Source organism: Hibiscus syriacus, unplaced genomic scaffold, assembly GCF_006381635.1.
Source record: "Hibiscus syriacus cultivar Baekdansim isolate YM2019G1 unplaced genomic scaffold, ASM638163v2 tig00111837_pilon, whole genome shotgun sequence".
Lineage (NCBI taxonomy): Eukaryota > Viridiplantae > Streptophyta > Magnoliopsida > Malvales > Malvaceae > Hibiscus > Hibiscus syriacus.
This window is the reverse complement of record NW_024063194.1, coordinates 7,883,380-7,901,512: the sequence shown is the minus strand read 5'-3', so window position 1 is coordinate 7,901,512 and position 18,133 is coordinate 7,883,380. Positions and strand designations below refer to the sequence as shown.

The 18,133-nt window shown below is 33.6% G+C and overlaps 1 protein-coding gene across 1 annotated transcript; it reads left to right on the top strand.

Annotated features, from left to right (window-relative positions):
* The first annotated feature begins 3,623 nt into the window (after positions 1-3,623).
* Positions 3,624-8,215, top strand: LOC120171882 (protein ABIL2-like). Its single transcript, XM_039179500.1, has 9 exons — positions 3,624-3,702; positions 3,775-3,857; positions 3,928-4,078; positions 4,149-4,271; positions 4,939-5,029; positions 7,195-7,237; positions 7,663-7,754; positions 7,839-7,930; positions 8,024-8,215. The coding sequence occupies exons 1-9, from the start codon at positions 3,625-3,627 to the stop codon at positions 8,183-8,185; spliced, it is 915 nt and encodes a 304-aa protein (XP_039035431.1). The 5' UTR covers position 3,624; the 3' UTR covers positions 8,186-8,215.
* The last annotated feature ends 9,918 nt before the right edge of the window (positions 8,216-18,133 follow it).

Sequence of the window (18,133 nt, the reverse complement as noted above, 5' to 3'; positions counted from 1 at the left end):
ACCAGACAATCCTCATCCGATACAACTACGTTGTCCGAGTCAAAACCCTCACCAAAACTTCTTAAAGGTTCAGCCGCAGAATGAGTAGCAGTAACCGTTGCATAAGAAACCTTATTTTCTCCCACGTGGTTATGGTTCTCCCCCTGGTTTCTTTCTTTCATGCCATGGACGCTAACAACAGTTTCTGTTCCTTTCATAGTCGTTGTGTCCAAAGTAACAATTGATTGTTCAATCATATTTTCCACGCTCCTACCTAGAGGTGCAAAAAAAACCTGAATATTCGATTTTACGTAAAAAATATCTGAAACCGAATTTAGAAAAAATTGGTTTTTTTAAATCGGATCAGATATTTTAAAACCGGATAATATAACCGGTTTGGAAAAAAATTGGACAATCGGTTTGAAAAAAACTGGTTTTTTATCCGAAAAAATAACGGTATGGGTTTAAAAAATTAGTCGTTAATATTTGAATTTATCGAGCTTAGAAGTATTTAAGTATTTCAATTATTGTAAACTTTGTTGCAATTGATGACGATGTAATTTTAATAATATTAAAATCGGTTTTTTTATATCCGGTTTTTTTTCAAACCGAAATCGGTTACACCATCCGGTCCTCCAAACCGGTTAGGATCCGAACCAGTTTTTTTATAAACTGGATTTTTAGCTAGGTGAAAAAACCGGATCGGTTTTTATCCGATCCGGATCGGTTTTTATCCGATCCGGATCGGATTTAAATCCGACTTTGTGCATGTCTACTCTTACACTTCTTCGCAATCTGGTGGTCTTCTACTGCCAACAGAGATCCCGGTCTTTCCAGGGCGGACAGGGCCTCAATATTTTCCACTGGTTCCGACAAGCTGCCACCGGTATTATCGTAAATAGTCAAAGTAGGGTTTAACCCCTCGCTAGGGTTTTTGCCACCGCTAGGGTGTTCCATTCTACACAAAATGAAATATGTTTCTTTAGTTTCATTTTGTTTACATTTTTAAGTTTTATATTTGAATTATGTAATTTGAACTTTTAAAGTCTATGTTTGATTATATAATTTTTAAAGTCTACGTTTGATATTTAGATTATATCAGAATGATTCTTAGCCTTAGGTTTTTATTTATTTGATGTTCAAAATTATTTGGTTGGAGTGTGTTAGCCTTAGGAAAATATCAAATTGGTTATTATCTGATTATTTTTACTTATATCACTGCATTGACTTGCTATTTACATACCGCTTGTTAAACAATCAACATCATGTATTGTGCTATATTACATATTACTTATGTTGAATTACATATTGTTATCAAAATGGAGTATGCTATATTATATAGTAGTGCTTGACGTTGAATTGCATATTGATTGTTAAAGTACATGTGATACCGCTAATGTGTTTCACTGTAAAATTAATTTTAATTTGAAAAAAAAGAGGAATTGCATAGCCTATTATCAGAATTAGCGGGTATTCAAATTTTACGATATTTAAGTATTATGGACCAGAATATGGGTCAATTGTTTGGTACTTGAAAATATTGTGTACAAAAAAATAATGATTATACGGATACCCGATATGAAGACCCCTGTAATTGTGCTCACCAAAGATGTTTATGTCCAAGCTCAAATAAATATTCGGTTGCTGTGTTCTACTCAAGTTGAAACATATTTTCCCCACTAGAAAAAAGGTGATATGCAGGAAATTGTTCATGATTTATACCTAAAGAAAATCATGAAAAATTTAATGCAAGTTTTCGGTCTCCACATTAGTAACTCTATTCGATAAACAAATTAAGTTTAAAAATCCATTTTATTATAAAGGAAATTAATATATTAGTTGTGTAAATTTTAGTTTAAATAATTTTTTCTATTTTAAGTTTTAGGGGTTTGATATTTATATTTAATGCTATAAAATTTAAAATTTAGGATTTTAATTTTTTAGATTTTAGAATTAAAAAATACAAGTTATCTAATACAATCTGTTATCTGTGTATCACGTAATAACTTTTTATTATTTAACATAACATATTATTAATATTAATAAATTTTATTATTAAATTCAAATGAAAACTTCTATAAAAAATTTTTAATAGAAAACTTCTATAAATATTTAAAGCAAAAATCCAATAACTCCAAAAATAAACAGATCTAATTCCCACCACTTTCCGGCGTTGTCCCAAGACCCAACCTAAATGCCTTCTCTTCCATAAGATATTTGCATAAAAAGATGAAGACTAATCCTAACTTTCACATGCTTGAAAATTGTAGCTAATTAAACCACACCCAAAAATATGATTGAATTATTACTTGATTTAAAAAGAAATTGAAAGATGAACTCGAATTTATTTAATTCAGTTAAATAAGTCATTTTATTAATTTTTTAGTAGTCTAAGATGATTACAAGATAATACATGTTCAAAATATTTTCTAACTGTTAATTATGTACACATGTTAAATGCACAATTATTTGAACCAAGACTTTAAGAAAAAATAACACTCACTCACATCGTTATATATAAGAAAAAAAGTGAATCTTATTTAAATTTGAACATGGCACTATCTCATAGATCAGTCTGCTCCCAATGTGTTTCTCACTAAACCAAAAAAAATTTAAAGCAATTATCAATCTGTCAGTTTCTGTGTTGGCGGATGGAGGCTGGTAATGGACACAAAATTGAACTCCCCAAGCTTCTTATTTATTGCACAACCAAAAAGTATAGGAAAGCACTCATTAAATATTAGACCAAATAATTTCGAATGCATAATACCACTACAAACACTATAAATATATAGATGTGTATATCTGTAAACATGTTTAAGATGAAGACTTAAATGAAATTTGAGTCACAATCTTTAAAAAAAAAATTATTCAAATATATTATATATAATTGCAATAATAATATTCGAGTATACAATCACACTGAATAATGAGCAAATGAAAATCAAGGCTAATATAAGCTGAACATTGTTGAAATTAAATCTGACAGGTGAGTGTGCTGGAAACCATCATTGTTAACGGTTGAGATTTTGTCACCAAAACAAAGGGTAACTTTAATAATGCTATAAACTCATTCAATCTTTTCATAGGCCAATCTACCTAACATGATCTATGCAATTAAATTCATTCGGGTAAGGTAGTTTGTTTAATTACTTCTTTTCCTTATCAACAATCTTAATGTATCTTTTCTTTTCTTTTTAACTTTTTGATATATGATTTATTGTGATATATTACTCTAAATCAAGTTTTGTAGAGGTCTATTAATCATTATGAAAGTGACCTTAATTTATTTCATTCGTAAATACTAAAGTTTAAACTTTTCATTTTGTTTAAAAAATTTAGTGTCTCATTCCGATAGAATAACTGATTGTATATAGAGTAACATAAAGTTATCAAACCACCACATGGCCAACATTTGGCTGTAATATAAAAAAAGCAAAACATTGTCCTCAACTACAGGGAATTCATGTTATCTTTGCAAACTACATCAAAAGATAGAGAATTCTCGGTATGTTGCTTTCAATATTATTCATTTCCTATCTCTTCTTGTTTTTAGTGGAAAGTCAGGAAAAAAGTCTGTCAGGCTTTATATGGAGTTTTATTTTTTTTAAATAAATCTTTTGGTATTTTCAGTACAAGGAAAAAATGAGTTGGGGACAAGACTCTTCCCACAGTGATGAATTCTTCATGAAGCAAACCTTGCTTTTCTCTGATAATCTGAAGGTAAATTTACCCAAACTTTCAGTTTTATTGACAATCACACACAAGTATTTCACCCACATGATCATATTTTAGGATTTGAAGAGTCTGAGGAAACAACTGTATTCTGCTGCGGAGTATTTTGAAATGGCATATACCAAACAAGTGCAGAAACAAATGTAAGCGATTGAAAAAACAAAGAGATTATTAAATCCAACCCTTTTCTTATTTATGTTTGACAAAGGGCAGAGTGGAGGAGACTCTGAAAGACTACGCCATTAAAGCACTGGTGAATACTGTAGATCACTTGGGGTCTGTTGCATTCAAGATTAACAGCTTCTTGGATGAAAAGATGATTGAATATTCTGGATTGGAGCTTCGTTTGTGCTGCGTGGAACAGGTTCATAACTTTACATTTGCTTAATGTTTGAGAACAAAAGGAACTAAAATCATTATTGTTTGTGGTGTAGAGAGCGAAAACATGCCAAGATTTTGTTAACTTAGGGGGCTTGTCTCAGCAGTCGATGGTGTTAGAGGCACCCAAGCACCATAAACACTACATCTTCCCAGGAAAGCTTATTCTTCATATACTTGTACATTCGTCCCTCTATTAAGCTCAAATAAAAGATTTATGGGTAAACTATAAGTTTAGTACCTCAACTATAAGTTTAGTACCTCAACTATAAGTTTAGTACCTCAACTATCACTTTTGTTCCGTTTTGGTCACCCAACTATTATTTCTTTTCAAAATTATACCTAACGTTATACTTTGGTTTCATTTTGGTCATTCACAGTTAAAAACTTAACAGAATTGTTGATGTGAAATTTAAAAAAATCAAAACATAACACTACCTAATTTTGAAAACAAAATAGTTATGTGACTAAAATGGAAGAAAAGAGATATTTGGGGTGCCAAATGTGTAGTTTACCGAATATTTAATCTATATACTTTAATTTACAGAATTGTTGATGTGAATTTAAAAAATCAAACATAACTACCTAATTTTGAAAACAAAATAGTTATGTGACTAAAATGGAAGAAAAGAGATATTTGGGGTGCCAAATGTGTAGTTTACCGAATATTTAATCTATATACTTTAATTTAAAATAATTTCATTCCTGTATTTGAATGTAGAAGACTAAATTATGCTAAATTAAAATGTAGAGACAGAACCCTAAGTTTAGGCTAGTATAGAGATCAAAACAGTAATTTTATCATTTTACTTCATCTGATAAATCATATTTTGTGCGGCAGGTGAGGAGACCCTGAATGATGTTGCCAACACTAGGCTGAAATCCCACAATACCAGCATGTTCGCTCCATTAGACTTGCAACGATTTAAGAACATTGGTATAATTTCTTCATGCTGTTTCGGTCCCTTTACTATTTATAAAATCACAATATATTTCCCATTCTTTAAATTATTATAATTTGATTTTTTATAATATTATTCATTAGTTAGTTAAAATGACATACTATTAAATATTTCTATTAATGCATTTATTTTTGCGTAAACTACATATTTAGTACCCTAATTATTACTTTTGATCCATTTTGGTCACTCAACTATTTTTTTAAATCATAATTAATATTATGTTTTGATTTCATTTTGGTCACCCACCTTAAAGAATTAACCAAATTGGTAATGTGACATTTTTATTTTTTAATGATGATGTGACATTACTTTATGATGATATGTGAGTATCGTTGTTAATTTTCTAACTGCAAGCGACCAAAATGAAACAAAACTAAATATTAAGTATAATTAAAAAATAAATTACCAAAACATAACAAAAAGTGATAATTGAGGTACTAAGGTGGTGTTTGTTTTCACTGTTTAAAGTCTTCAAAGCTCTTATGTCTATGCCGCGCAGACCACGCGCAGACATTGGGCTTTGCAGACCGTTTGTTTTTTAGAAGACATAAGCTCTTCTAACGTCTGCGCGTCCTCTTCTTGACGCAGACGTGGACTTATGTCTTCAAAGCTCTTCTAACCTCTTCAAAGAACCATTTTTGGTATTAATTTTTTAAAAATTATAAAATGTCATTAAATTTAATGAATTATTACAAATAGCCACTATAATGTTGTAATAATTATAAAAGTTCGATAATATAATAATTATTTATAGTATTTAAATAAATTTTTAATAATTTTATAATATTTTAATAAATTTAATAAGTATTTTATAATTTTTAAACTTTATTGACGAAAATTATCATTTGTAAATAACTCAACGATATCTAATATACTTTATTTGAAAAAATATATTAAACTTAGTAAACTTTTTTTTTATATAAAAACTTAGAAAATCACGGGGACATATAATTATTAGCATTAAAAGACAAAATATAAATGTTTTAATAAAAAATATTTACAGTATTGAAAAATCTTATTCTTATCATTTAATTCTGGTAAAGTACGAAAGTCCCTTTATACATAATAAATAAATAAAAAAACAAATAAATATTTTTTCTAAATAGAAAAATACTATTTGATGTATATTATGTGGAGTATATATTATATATATTTTTTGATGTTACTAGAATCGGATTGTACCACTCAAATAAATTAAGATGATTTAAATGATATTATAAAATCAAGTATTGATATATTTGTGAATTGATAATAATTGAGAATTAAAATATAATTTTTTTAACAATTACTTAAACCGAAACAAACAGATTGAATTAAAATCAAATTGATTTCATCATCGATTGATTTAATAATAATTTTTAAAATGATATATAATATTAAAACCAAAATCTAATAGTCTGTAGATGTAATAATTTATAATAATAAAATTTGTATAATATTTATTTAATATATTTTTCAAATAAAGTATAATTTTTTAAACTTTTTCGTCAATAAAGTTTAAAAAATTATAAAATACTTATTAAATTTATTAAAAGATTATAAATTATTAATAAATTTATCTAAATACTATAAAATAATTATTATATTGTCGAACTTTTATAATTTATTACAACATTATAGTGACTATTTTGTAATAATTCATTAAATTTAATGACATTTTATAATTTTAAAAAATTAATAGCAAAAATGGTTATTTGAGTATAGTTTAAAAAATCAGTTTATTTATATTTTAGTTTATTTTAGCAGTCTGCAGACGTTAAAAAATAAATAGTTTTCTTCTTGCAGACTGCAGACTTTTGGTCCACCTCTTTTGCTGCAGATGCCTGCAGATGTGGTCCGCAGACTGCATGCATTTTACCTCTGCAAAACAAACACCACCTAAATGTATACTCAACCCTTATTTTTTATAGGCATCCATTCTAACTCATTGGGTAACCGCGGAAAAGTATAAAAAATCAACACCAATATTTAAACGGAATAATTAATATGGTTAGTTATTCAAATTACCTAATGATATAATAAAAGTAAAAGATTAAATTAAAATTATTTGACTAAATCTCAAATTGAAGTATAATAGACCGATTAACACCAATTCCAAGGACATATCTGACGAGGTTTTGTTGTCAAGTCATATTTTCAGGTATTCAAGCAAAACCTAAATACACCCATTCTGAGTGTATCGGGTAATCTTGAAATCTACTTGTAACAATATTCTTCTCAAGGGGAAACTATACATTTAGTATCTCAATTATCACTTTTATTATTCTTTAGTCACTCAATTATCTTTTTTCTAAATCATACCTAATGTTTAATTTTGATTTCATTTTAGTCACATTTCTTTAAAAAATTAACAGTTATGTTGGCATGTCACTATAAGAAAATGTCATGTCACTATAAGGAAATATCATGTCATCATTGAAAAAACAAAAAATGACACATCGACAGTTGTATTAAACCAAAATGAAACCAAAACGTAACATTAGGTATGAATTTGAAAAACAAATAGTATGGTGACTAAAATAGAACAATAGTGATAGTTAGAGTACTAAATATGTAGTTCACCCTTTATTTATGTTCCAAACAGCAGCCATTTACAATCCTAATGCAGTGATGGATTGTTGATGTTGCGGTCTCCACGACCTGTACCAAGACAACGGCCCCAGTTGTTGAGCAGCGTTTCAATGAAGCAGACACTAGTAGGTAAATGGATTAAACCTGGTTTTGAAATTCCCCATGTACTTTTTTATTAGTAATTCTACAATTATTGGTTAATTCTGAAATCAGATAACCGATCAACCTCGCCTCGACGCTTTCCACTCTCACGAACCGCTTCTCCTCTGTCTAGATCCATCTCTCCTATTATTCCTATAAGAAGGGTACGAAACTTTGGGGACAATTACTGAAATAACTCCAATGTACATGCATCACAATTTAGAATGTAAAGCATAATTTTTGTTTGAATTGAACAGTACCCGTCGGAGCCTCGAAGAACGGTTTCGATGTCAACGGTGGGTGAAAGGGATGTGGAACAATATTCTACCAAAAGCAAACGTCTTTTCAAGACAATGCTCAGCTTGCGCAAATCCAAGAAGGATCCTCTTGCTTTGTATAATTTCTTGGATGACAATTGAATCTGTTCCATTCCTTTCTAATGTGGAAAACAAAACACCATTTATGCTTACTCGTCCTTTTTCAGCTTTTCATTATTTAAGGATGTATTGTTTTTACTAGGTTTGGTTCCAGTTACGCCAACAACTTAAATTTGTTTCCTCACCGACGCAAGAATTTATATTATGCGTGAATTTTTTAAAACTTAAGACGATAAAAATAAATTATGAATAAAAATTATATTTTTTTAAAATATATAATAATTTAAAATTTTCAGGGATAATCCATCTTTGCTACAGTTTCTACCTACTATAACCCATTTTTCTGTTGGAAAGTCAGCAATGGGTGGCCACCGAAAGTGGCAAGTTAGGCATCGAATGGTGCATTTAATTTTTGTTGAAAAAATAGTAAAAGGCATAAGTGCATTTTAGTCATTACACTTTAGGGTATTTACAAGATTAGTTCTTAAGCTTCAACTATAAATACCCTAACCCATTTAGCTTCAAAATCATCCCAAAAATCATTTCTTTCTCCTAATACTAGAGAGCTTTCTTGTGAGTAGTGAGTGTTTTGTAAACACATGTAAATTTTCTCTCTCAATAAAATATCTGCAGCAGTTCGGAGACGTAGGCACAATTGGCTGAACTTCGTTATCAATTTTTCGGGTATTATTTTTCCGTTTTTATTTCGCATTCTCACTAATCTGGTTATAGGAAAATTACTTGTTACTCGTTTATTTCCCAACAACTGGTAATCAGAGCTTTTGGTTGTGAATTTTGTCAATTTTTTGCGAGGTTACTATTCATTACTATTCACATGAATAGTGAATTTCGTGAATAGTGAAATTTTGTCGGCGATACGAATTTATCGACGGAGGTGTTCTAATACACGGTGGTTCGCAAGAATTGTCAAAAACGATCCAAACGAAGCCAGATTCGAGTGGGAGCGCTGGCCGTAGACGAAGGGAATGTGAAAATTGAAAAGTTCGATGGTGCGGACTTTGGCTTTTGGAAGATGCAAATTGAAGATTTTCTGTACCAGAAAAATCTATATCAACCACTCTCAGGAAAGCAACCAGAGGGCATGAAGAATCAAGATTGGGTTCTTCTCGACAGATAAGCCCTCGGAGTTATCCGGCTGACGTTGTCCCGAAATGATGCTTTCAACATAACAAAGGAAAAGACCACGGTGGGTGTTATGGTGGCTCTCTCCAGTATGTATGAGAAGTCATCGGCCTCAAACTAAGTTCATTTGATAAGGCGATTATTCAATTTGCGGATGGCAGAAGGGGCATCGGTGACACAACACCTAAATAAACTCAACACAATCACAACCCAGTTGAGTTAAGTGGAAATTGAATTCGATGATGAAGTTTGAGATTTAATTCTCTTATCATCTCTACCAGACAGTTGGAATGCTACTGTTACAGCAGTCAATAGCTTGTTCGGAAACAACAAATTAAAATTCGACGATATTCGGGATCTGGTATTGAGTGAAGAAATTCGACGAGGAGAATCAGGTGAATCATCAACCTCCTCAGCCTTGCACACGGAGTCTAGAGGGAGAATTTCAGAAAGAAATTCAAATCGTGGCAAATCAAAATCCATACGGGAAAGAAAGATTTTACCGGTTATAATTGTGGCAAGAAGGGTCACTTTAAAAGAGATTGTCGAGCACTGAAGAAAGATACCGGCGCACAGGATTCTGCCAACATGGCAGAGGAGACAGGTGATGCCATGATTCTAAGCGTCAACAGTCCGATTGAATCATGGATCTTGGATTCAGGGGCACCTTTACACTCCACCCCATGCCAAGAAATCATGGAGAACTATGTCAGTGGTGATTTTGGGAGGGTTCATCTAGCTGATGATGAAACCTTGAAGATCGTCCGAAAAGGAGACATCCGATTAAAGTTGCCAAAACAGACCACCTGGACGCTGAAGGGAGTGAGACATATTCCTGGCCTCAAAAGAAATTTGATTTATGTAGGACAGCTTGATGGAGAAGGATATAGCACAACCTTTTCAGGCTGTGAATGGAAGATTACCAAAGGAGCACTCGTCATTGCTCGTGGTAAGAAGACTGATACTCTCTATGTAACATCAAATTTAGAGAATATCATTGCTGCAGCGGATGCTGATGGAAAATCAAACCTATGGCACCAAAGGCTTGGTCATATGAGCGAGAAAGGGATGAAGACACTTTTGTTAAAAGGGAAGTTACCGGATCTAAAGAGTGTAGATGTCGGACTATGCGAGGATTGCATCTTTGGCAAACAAAAGAAAGTGAGTTTTGCAAAGATTGGCAAGACACCCAAGGCTGAAAAGTTAGAGTTGGTTCATACTGATGTATGGGGACCATCTCCAATTTCATCTCTTACAGGCTCATTATATTATGTCACCTTCATCGATGATTCTACGAGGAAGGTGTGGGTTTATTTTCTGAAGAAGAAATCAGAAGTCTTTGATACTTTCAGAAAATGGAAAGCCATGGTGGAAAATGAGACTGGTTTGAAAGTCAAGCGGTTGAGGTCTGATAATAGAGGAGAGTACAAAAATAGAAGATTCAGAGATTTCTGCGCAAACAATGGGATCAAGATGGAGACAATAATTCCCATGACACCGCAACAGAATGGCGTAGTAGAGCGCATGAATAGAACTCTGAATGAACGTGCCAGAAGCATGAGGATACATGCCGGATTGCCCAAATTTCTATGGGCTGAAGCTATCAACACTGCAGTTTACTTGATTAACCGTGGGCCTTCAGTTCCTTTGGATGACAGAATACCAGAGGAAGTTTGGAGCAAGAAAGAAATAAACCTTTCACACTTAAGAGTGTTTGGTTGTATTTCTTATGTACACATAGATTCTACTGAAAGAAGTAAACTTGATTCCAAGTCCAACAAATACGTCTTTGTTGGTTATGGTGGTGATGAGTTCGGTTATCGATTTTGGGACTACGAAAATCGAAAAATCATCAGAAGCAGATAAATCATTTTCAATGAGAATATGATGTACAAAGAGATGTCAACTGTAGAATCAAGTAGCTCCAATACCGAAGCTGAAACAAAAGAATTTATTGAGTTCGAGGAGATTTCTAGAAATGATGTTCAGATCAATCCTGAAGCAGTTCAAGAAGAACCAGGCACACCAGAACTGAGACGCTCCTCCAGAATTCCTAAACCAACCCAACGGTATTCTCCTTCTTTGCACTACTTGTTGCTAACTGACAATGGTGAACGAGAGTGCTATGATGAAACAAATAAAGTGGAGGATTCAGTCAAGTGGGAGTCTTCCATGAAAGATGAGATAGACTCGCTTATGTCAAATCAGACGTGAGAATTAGCTGAATTACCACCAGGCAAGAAAGCACTCCATAAAAAGTGGATTTACAGGATCAAAGAAGAGCACGATGGGATTAAACGCTACAAAGAAAGATTGGTTGTTAAAGGTTTTCAGTAAAAAGAATGTATTGACTACAATGAAATTTTCTCTCTAGTCGTAAAACTGTCTACAATCAGACTGGTGTTGAAAATTGTAGCTGCAGAGAATTTACATCTTGAGCAGTTAGATGTAAAGACAGCTTTCCTTCATGGTGATTTGGAGGAAGAAATCTATATGAGGTAGCCAGAAGGCTTCATAGAGGCAGGCAAGAAAAACCTGGTATGCAGGTTGAAGAAGAGCTTGTATGGTTTAAAACAAGCTCCTAGAAAGTGGTACAAGAAGTTTGATAGTTTCATGAGTAGTAGTGCTTTTACCAGATGCCAAGCAGATCATTGTTGCTACATCAAGAGGTTCGACAATAGCTTCATTATTTTATTGTTGTACGTTGATGACATGCTCGTTGCAGGCTCAGACATGCAAGAGATTATAAACTTGAAGCAAAAATTGTTGAAGCAGTTTTCTATGAAGGATCTGGGCGCTATGAAGCAGATTCTTGGGATGAGGATTAAGAGAGACACAAAGTCGGGGACTTTGATGTTATCACAGGCTGAGTACATCAACAAAGTACTCTCCAGGTTCAACATGCAAGATGCTAAACCAGCAAGTACACCTTTAGGTGTTCATTTTAGACTCTCCAAAGAACAGTCACCAAAGACGAAGGAAGAACGTGCACACATGCAGAAGGTGCCGTATGCCTCAGCAATTGGAAGTCTGATGTATGACATTGTTTGTACCAGACCAGATATTGCTCATGCAGTGGGAGCTGTTAGCTGGTACATGAATAATCCAGGCAAGGTACACTGAGAAGCAGTCAAATGGATCCTCAGATATCTGCAGGGTACCACAAACAAAGCACTTTGTTTCAAAGGTGGAGATATGATACTGACAGGCTATGTAGATGCTGACTTAGCCGAAAATGTTGACATCAGAATGAGCACTACATGGTATGTCTATACTCTAGGAGGAACCGCAGTGAGTTGGGTTTCTCAACTACAGAAGATAGTTGCTCTCTCCACAACTGAAGCAGAATATGTCGCTGTTACAGAAGCTAGCAAGGAGATGGTTTGGCTCCAAAGTTTCTTGGAAGAGTTAGGCAAGAAACAAGAAAACAATGTCTTGTATTGCGACAGTCAAAGTGCTATTCATCTAGCAAAGAATCCGTCTTTTCATTACAGGACGAAGCACATACAATTGAGATATCATTTTATCCGGTCTCTTCTGGAAGATGGGATTTTGAAGCTTGAAAAGATTAGTGGAGCTCAAAATCCAGCATACATGTTGACAAAGACGGTGACCACAGACAAACTGAAGTTGTGTTCAGCTTCAGTTGGCATGCTAGAATAACAAGACTAGAAATGTTGCTGCATTGATCAATGTGTGAAGAAAGATTAAAATTAGTCTTCAAGTGGGAGATTGTTGGAAAGTCAACAATGGGTGGCCACCGAAAGTGGCAAGTTAGGCACCGAATGGTGCATTTAATTTTTGTTGAAAAAATGGTAAAAGGCATAAGTGCATTTTAGTCATTGCACTTTAGGGTATTTATAAGATTAGTCCTTAAGCTTCAACTATAAATACCCTAACCCATTTAGCTTCAAAATCACCCCAAAAATCATTTCTTTCTCCTAATACTAGAGAGCTTTCTTGTGAGTAGTGAGTGTTTTGTAAACACCTGTAAATTTTCTCTCTCAGTAAAAGATCTGCAGCAGTCCGGAGACGTAGGCACAATTGACTGAACTCCGTTATCAATTTTTCGGGTATTATTTTTCCGTTTTTATTTCGCATTCTCACTAATCTGGTTATAGAGAAATTACTTGTTACTCGTTTATTTCCCAACATTTTCGTCTAATGAAATTTGAATTAATACGAATCGAATTTTATTTATACATGGAAACAAAAGTGTACTAATCAAATGGAACTAAAGAATTGAACCAGTTGGCGAGCTTCAACTAGGTGAAGACAATATCAAGAATTAATAAATCCAATTTAGTTTGTTATTGTTCATACCTGGCCAAGGAGAGAAGAAATTCTTGATAGATATCATTATTTGCACGTCTTATTTAGAGAATTTCTTTGTGTTATGGCCTAAATTATAAAAAAAAAAAATAGGGAATTGGGCCTGCAATGAGTAGGAGTCGGGAGAATGCTTAAAAAAAGAAAAAAATAATGTTATTTTATTTTATGAAGGTTTGAATATAGATATTATCTTTAAAATGTAATATCTTTTTGCTTAATAAAAATAAAAAAAATTTGATTTGATTTAAACTTAAAATTTTAAATATTAATTTAAATTAATTCAAATAATTCATAATATAATTATTTTTTCATACAAAGAACAAAAATATAAGACGAAAAAGGAACACCTAAATTCTTCTGACATCACATCATTCCATAAGATATGAGTAAAGACACTCGAGATGCTATTCATAATTAAATGACGAGTATCCTCCTAATATCATTTTTCACATAACATATCTTCAATGAAAGACCATTCCATGCGATAATATCCCTTTTAAGGTCAATCTTAATTGCCTCCAAACTCACTTTTCCTGTTTTGTCAAATGAATTACCTCCTAGACAATAATAACATTGTCTGTAATGCTTCTGCCCTACACAAAAGTAGTATGATTTTCAAAGATCCAAACAGACATAAATGGTTTAAGCCTATTCAGAATTACTTTTGTTACTATTTTATACAACACCGTGCAGAGGCTTATGGACCGAAACAGGGCTAAATTGGCCCATTAGGGAACCGGCTAAATAATTTAGTCTATTAGGACACCTAAACATTTAATTTGGGCACTGTCACATTGAACAGTGCCCATGGAACTCGTCATGCCGGCGTGATAAGTTTCATGAGATATAATTATTTTAATGGGCTATGTTAGGTGGGCCCCACACCGGAGAAAAAAAAATTCTTGAGGGACTCGTCACACCGGCAGGATGAGTCCCTATAAAAATAATTTTTTTATTTTGTAATTTTTAAAAGAGAATTAAAAAAATAATATTTTATTCTATAATTTGAGCAATGCTGGTAGTATCGATACTACCTTGTGAGTAACGATACTTCCGTACCGGTCCAAAAGGGGTACCGATACCAAAGGTAGTATCGATACTTACTTTTGGTATCGGTACCCCTTTTGGTACCGATACCATTTTTGCATTCTAGAATTTGAGCAATGTTGGTAGTATCGATACTACCTCGTGAGTATCGATACTTCCGATACCTTTGGTATCGATATCCCTTTGGATATCGGTACCATTTTTGCATTCTGGAATTTGAGCAATGTTGGTAGTATCGGTACTACCATGTGAGTATCGATACTTCCCATACCTTTGGTATCGGTACCATATGAACAATATCAAAATTACATGTACAAAAACATATTTTGTGCTCAATTCCAAGTAAAATAAACTTTAAATTATTTTTTAAAACTTTGAAAACTCTTGAAAAAAATTCAATTTAAGTCCAAAAGCATTATGCCTTAATTGTTATATCAAAATATAGTTAAACATTTTGTAACGCTTATTTTAGCGTCTAACACGATATTTTGGAAGATGTAGACAATGTTTTCTATTATGACCTTCACCTGCAGTGGCCATGACCTGGCTCTCTTTGAGGATCATCCATATTAGTATGAATTCGGTTAGATTCAGGTCGGCCTCATAACTTCTTACGTAATCGATGATTTGACAACCATTCCTCAGAAATTGTGCATGTAGGCCAGTATGCTTCATTTGGGAGGTACTTGAAGTCACAATGTAAATGTTACACATAGTCTGCAGGCTATAACAGTCATCAACATATAAGTATGGGTCAACATTGATGTGCATACATGCAGCAACAACGTGAGCACATGGGAACCTAGAAGCTTGAAATTGACCATAATCACACCATCTTCTATTTAGATTGCCAGTGTATATTGTAGAATTACCTCCCTTATGTGGTCAACCTAGAGCTTGGACAACGAAATCAGAACCAAGTATGGCAAAATTGTGGACAAATATTGATGTCGCATGTGTTTGATTCTTTTGAATTGCCTTCTCTAAATCTGGAGCCCAGTTTCTCCCATTGCTGATCATGGCATCAATTTGTGCACTTTTGTATGGCCATACTTTACCCAAACTAAAGTAAATCTCTCTAACAATACTTGCTATCGGGAGATGTCGAGTCCTTTTCAGCAATGAGTTGATACATTTAGCAAGGATGATAGTCATATGGCCCTAACGTCGACCCTCAACATCATATGCTTGTGGCCATCTCTCCCATGGTATTTCCGCTGCGAACTCATACACATCATCTCCGTATCTTCTCAAATTTTCAAGCCGTGCACAGAAGTTTGGTTGGAGTAAAGCATACCCTAAAAACAGTAACTTAAATGTTACTAAAAAAATATTAATAAATCATAAATAATTAATGACAAATGCTAAGGTACTTACCCAAATTGATAATATCATTTTTTGATATTTTTTTGCTTAAACCTCGTCATTACAATCGACGCGATATGATGCATACAATATGTATGATATGCGTGAGGTGGCGTCCATCTATTTTTAGGTATACCAATTTTGCTTAACAACCCACGCGACCGATCTGAGATCATGTAAACCCCTTCTTGAGTGACAACATGGGAACACAAGTTGGAGAGAAAGAAATTCCAAGTTTCCTTCGATTAATTTTTAACAATGGTGAAAGCAATGGGGAAAATATTTTTGTCTCCATTTTGTGCAACGACTATCATCAAGACGTGTTTGTAGAGCCCATACAGAAAAATGCCATACACTTGAATCATTTGTTTGCAAAATCTAAACCCTTCGATAGCTGGCTTAAACGCCCAGAGCAAGCCACCAAAAATTCTCTTCCCGGGGATAACGTCTCCCTCAAGCGTGACTGCAGGATGAGTATAGTACCTAACAATGGTTTCAGGGATGAAAAATTTCATTGCTTGCAGCAGACGTGGTAGCTCATTATATGACTGATCCCAATCACCATACAACAAGGTCATTGCTTTCCATTTAGCCATCCATGCCTCGTAATAATTCAGAATATAACCAAATGTATTTCGAATGGATGCCACAAACATATAAACATACACTCTTGGATTTTTTTCCACCAACAACTTCACATAAGAGCATATGACATCCGAATCTAAATGTTTGTAGTCTTATGTCAATGAGGTCATTGTACATGCGTGTTCTGCATTGAACATTGTGACTTCCCACAACATCTTCCGTTGTAGGTATGATACTCGTATCATCCATTTACATCCAACATCATGGTGTATACACCTTACGAAATAAGTTTTTTGATCCGACTCCGCGACATAGAATTGAAGATGATCTTTGATACAATACTCTTTGAATGCTAGTTGTGCCTCTTTTTTTTTTTGTTTCAAGCTGAGACCCAATAGCCAACTTAGATGACCGCTCGTATAAAGAACCACAGTGGGCAGCACATAACTCTGGCATATCAAATATTTCAGGATTCCGCATAGAATCGTAGTTAATGTCATGCATTGCAACTGCATATAATGATACCGAGGCAAATCCTGATGATTGAATTCAGGTTCGATTTCTTTTCTTGCCCAAACATTTGGAGCATTCTGTAATCCTTTACATCGTGAAACAACTGCCCCTCATACACCTGCCTCAACATCCAAACCTTGTCCCTCTAAAGCAGCCTCAATAATATCAAACTCATCAACTAATGTTGTGTCATCATCGTCTACCAACGGAACAATGTCTTCATCATCCTCGCTAAATTCAACAAGGCTTTCACCGAACCGTCCAACAAGATTCTCATCACCATAACTTCCATGTGGTTGAGAGGGTCCTGTGTCTTCTGTTCTTCGAGCTGGTACTGATGACGTCATAATATTAGCTGCATTTACCGTTTCGACGTACATCTCCACCATATTATTATCTGATGATTGATGAAGTCCAACCATAACAGCAACATCGTCATCATCATCAAGCTGAACTTTTCCATAAGTAATTGAATTTGAGGAGATCAGGTGCCGACAACTTAAACATGAAACAGAAGCTCTAACTTTTCTCCCAATTTTTTGCTTCATTTGGCGATGCGATACATCTACAGGGAACATCATATTGATTGGCCTGTCTAACTTAAACACAACACCAACATCATTTTGTAGAATTTCGCCATTATAATGGACAATTGTGAAGAATTTGTTGCTCATTGTTTGAAATGTTTTTGATTAGATGAAAGGAGTTTTTTTTACGTAGGAGATTGAAGATGAAAGTAGTGTCTAAAGTAAAAGATTGAAGATGACGTGCACAACTTATAGGGAAGACATTTTTTCCCGTTGGAACTCATCACGCCGGCGTGACGAGTTATGTGGGAATAAAATATTAATTTTTTATTAATTTTCTTTTAAAAAATTACAAAATAAAAAAAAAATTTATAGGGACTCGTCACGCCGGTGTGACGAGTCCCTTAAGAATTTTTTGTAATCCGGGTGTAGAGCCCACTTGATAGGGCACATTAAAAAAATTATATCCCATAAAGCT

Coding starts and splice junctions, on each gene's coding strand:
- LOC120171882 (XM_039179500.1), top strand. CDS start 3,625: ATGAGTTGGGGACAAGACTCTTCCCACAGTGATGAATTCTTCATGAAG. Junction 3,703..3,774: donor TTTTCTCTGATAATCTGAAG/GTAAATTTACCC, acceptor ATCATATTTTAG/GATTTGAAGAGTCTGAGGAA. Junction 3,858..3,927: donor AAACAAGTGCAGAAACAAAT/GTAAGCGATTGA, acceptor GACAAAGGGCAG/AGTGGAGGAGACTCTGAAAG.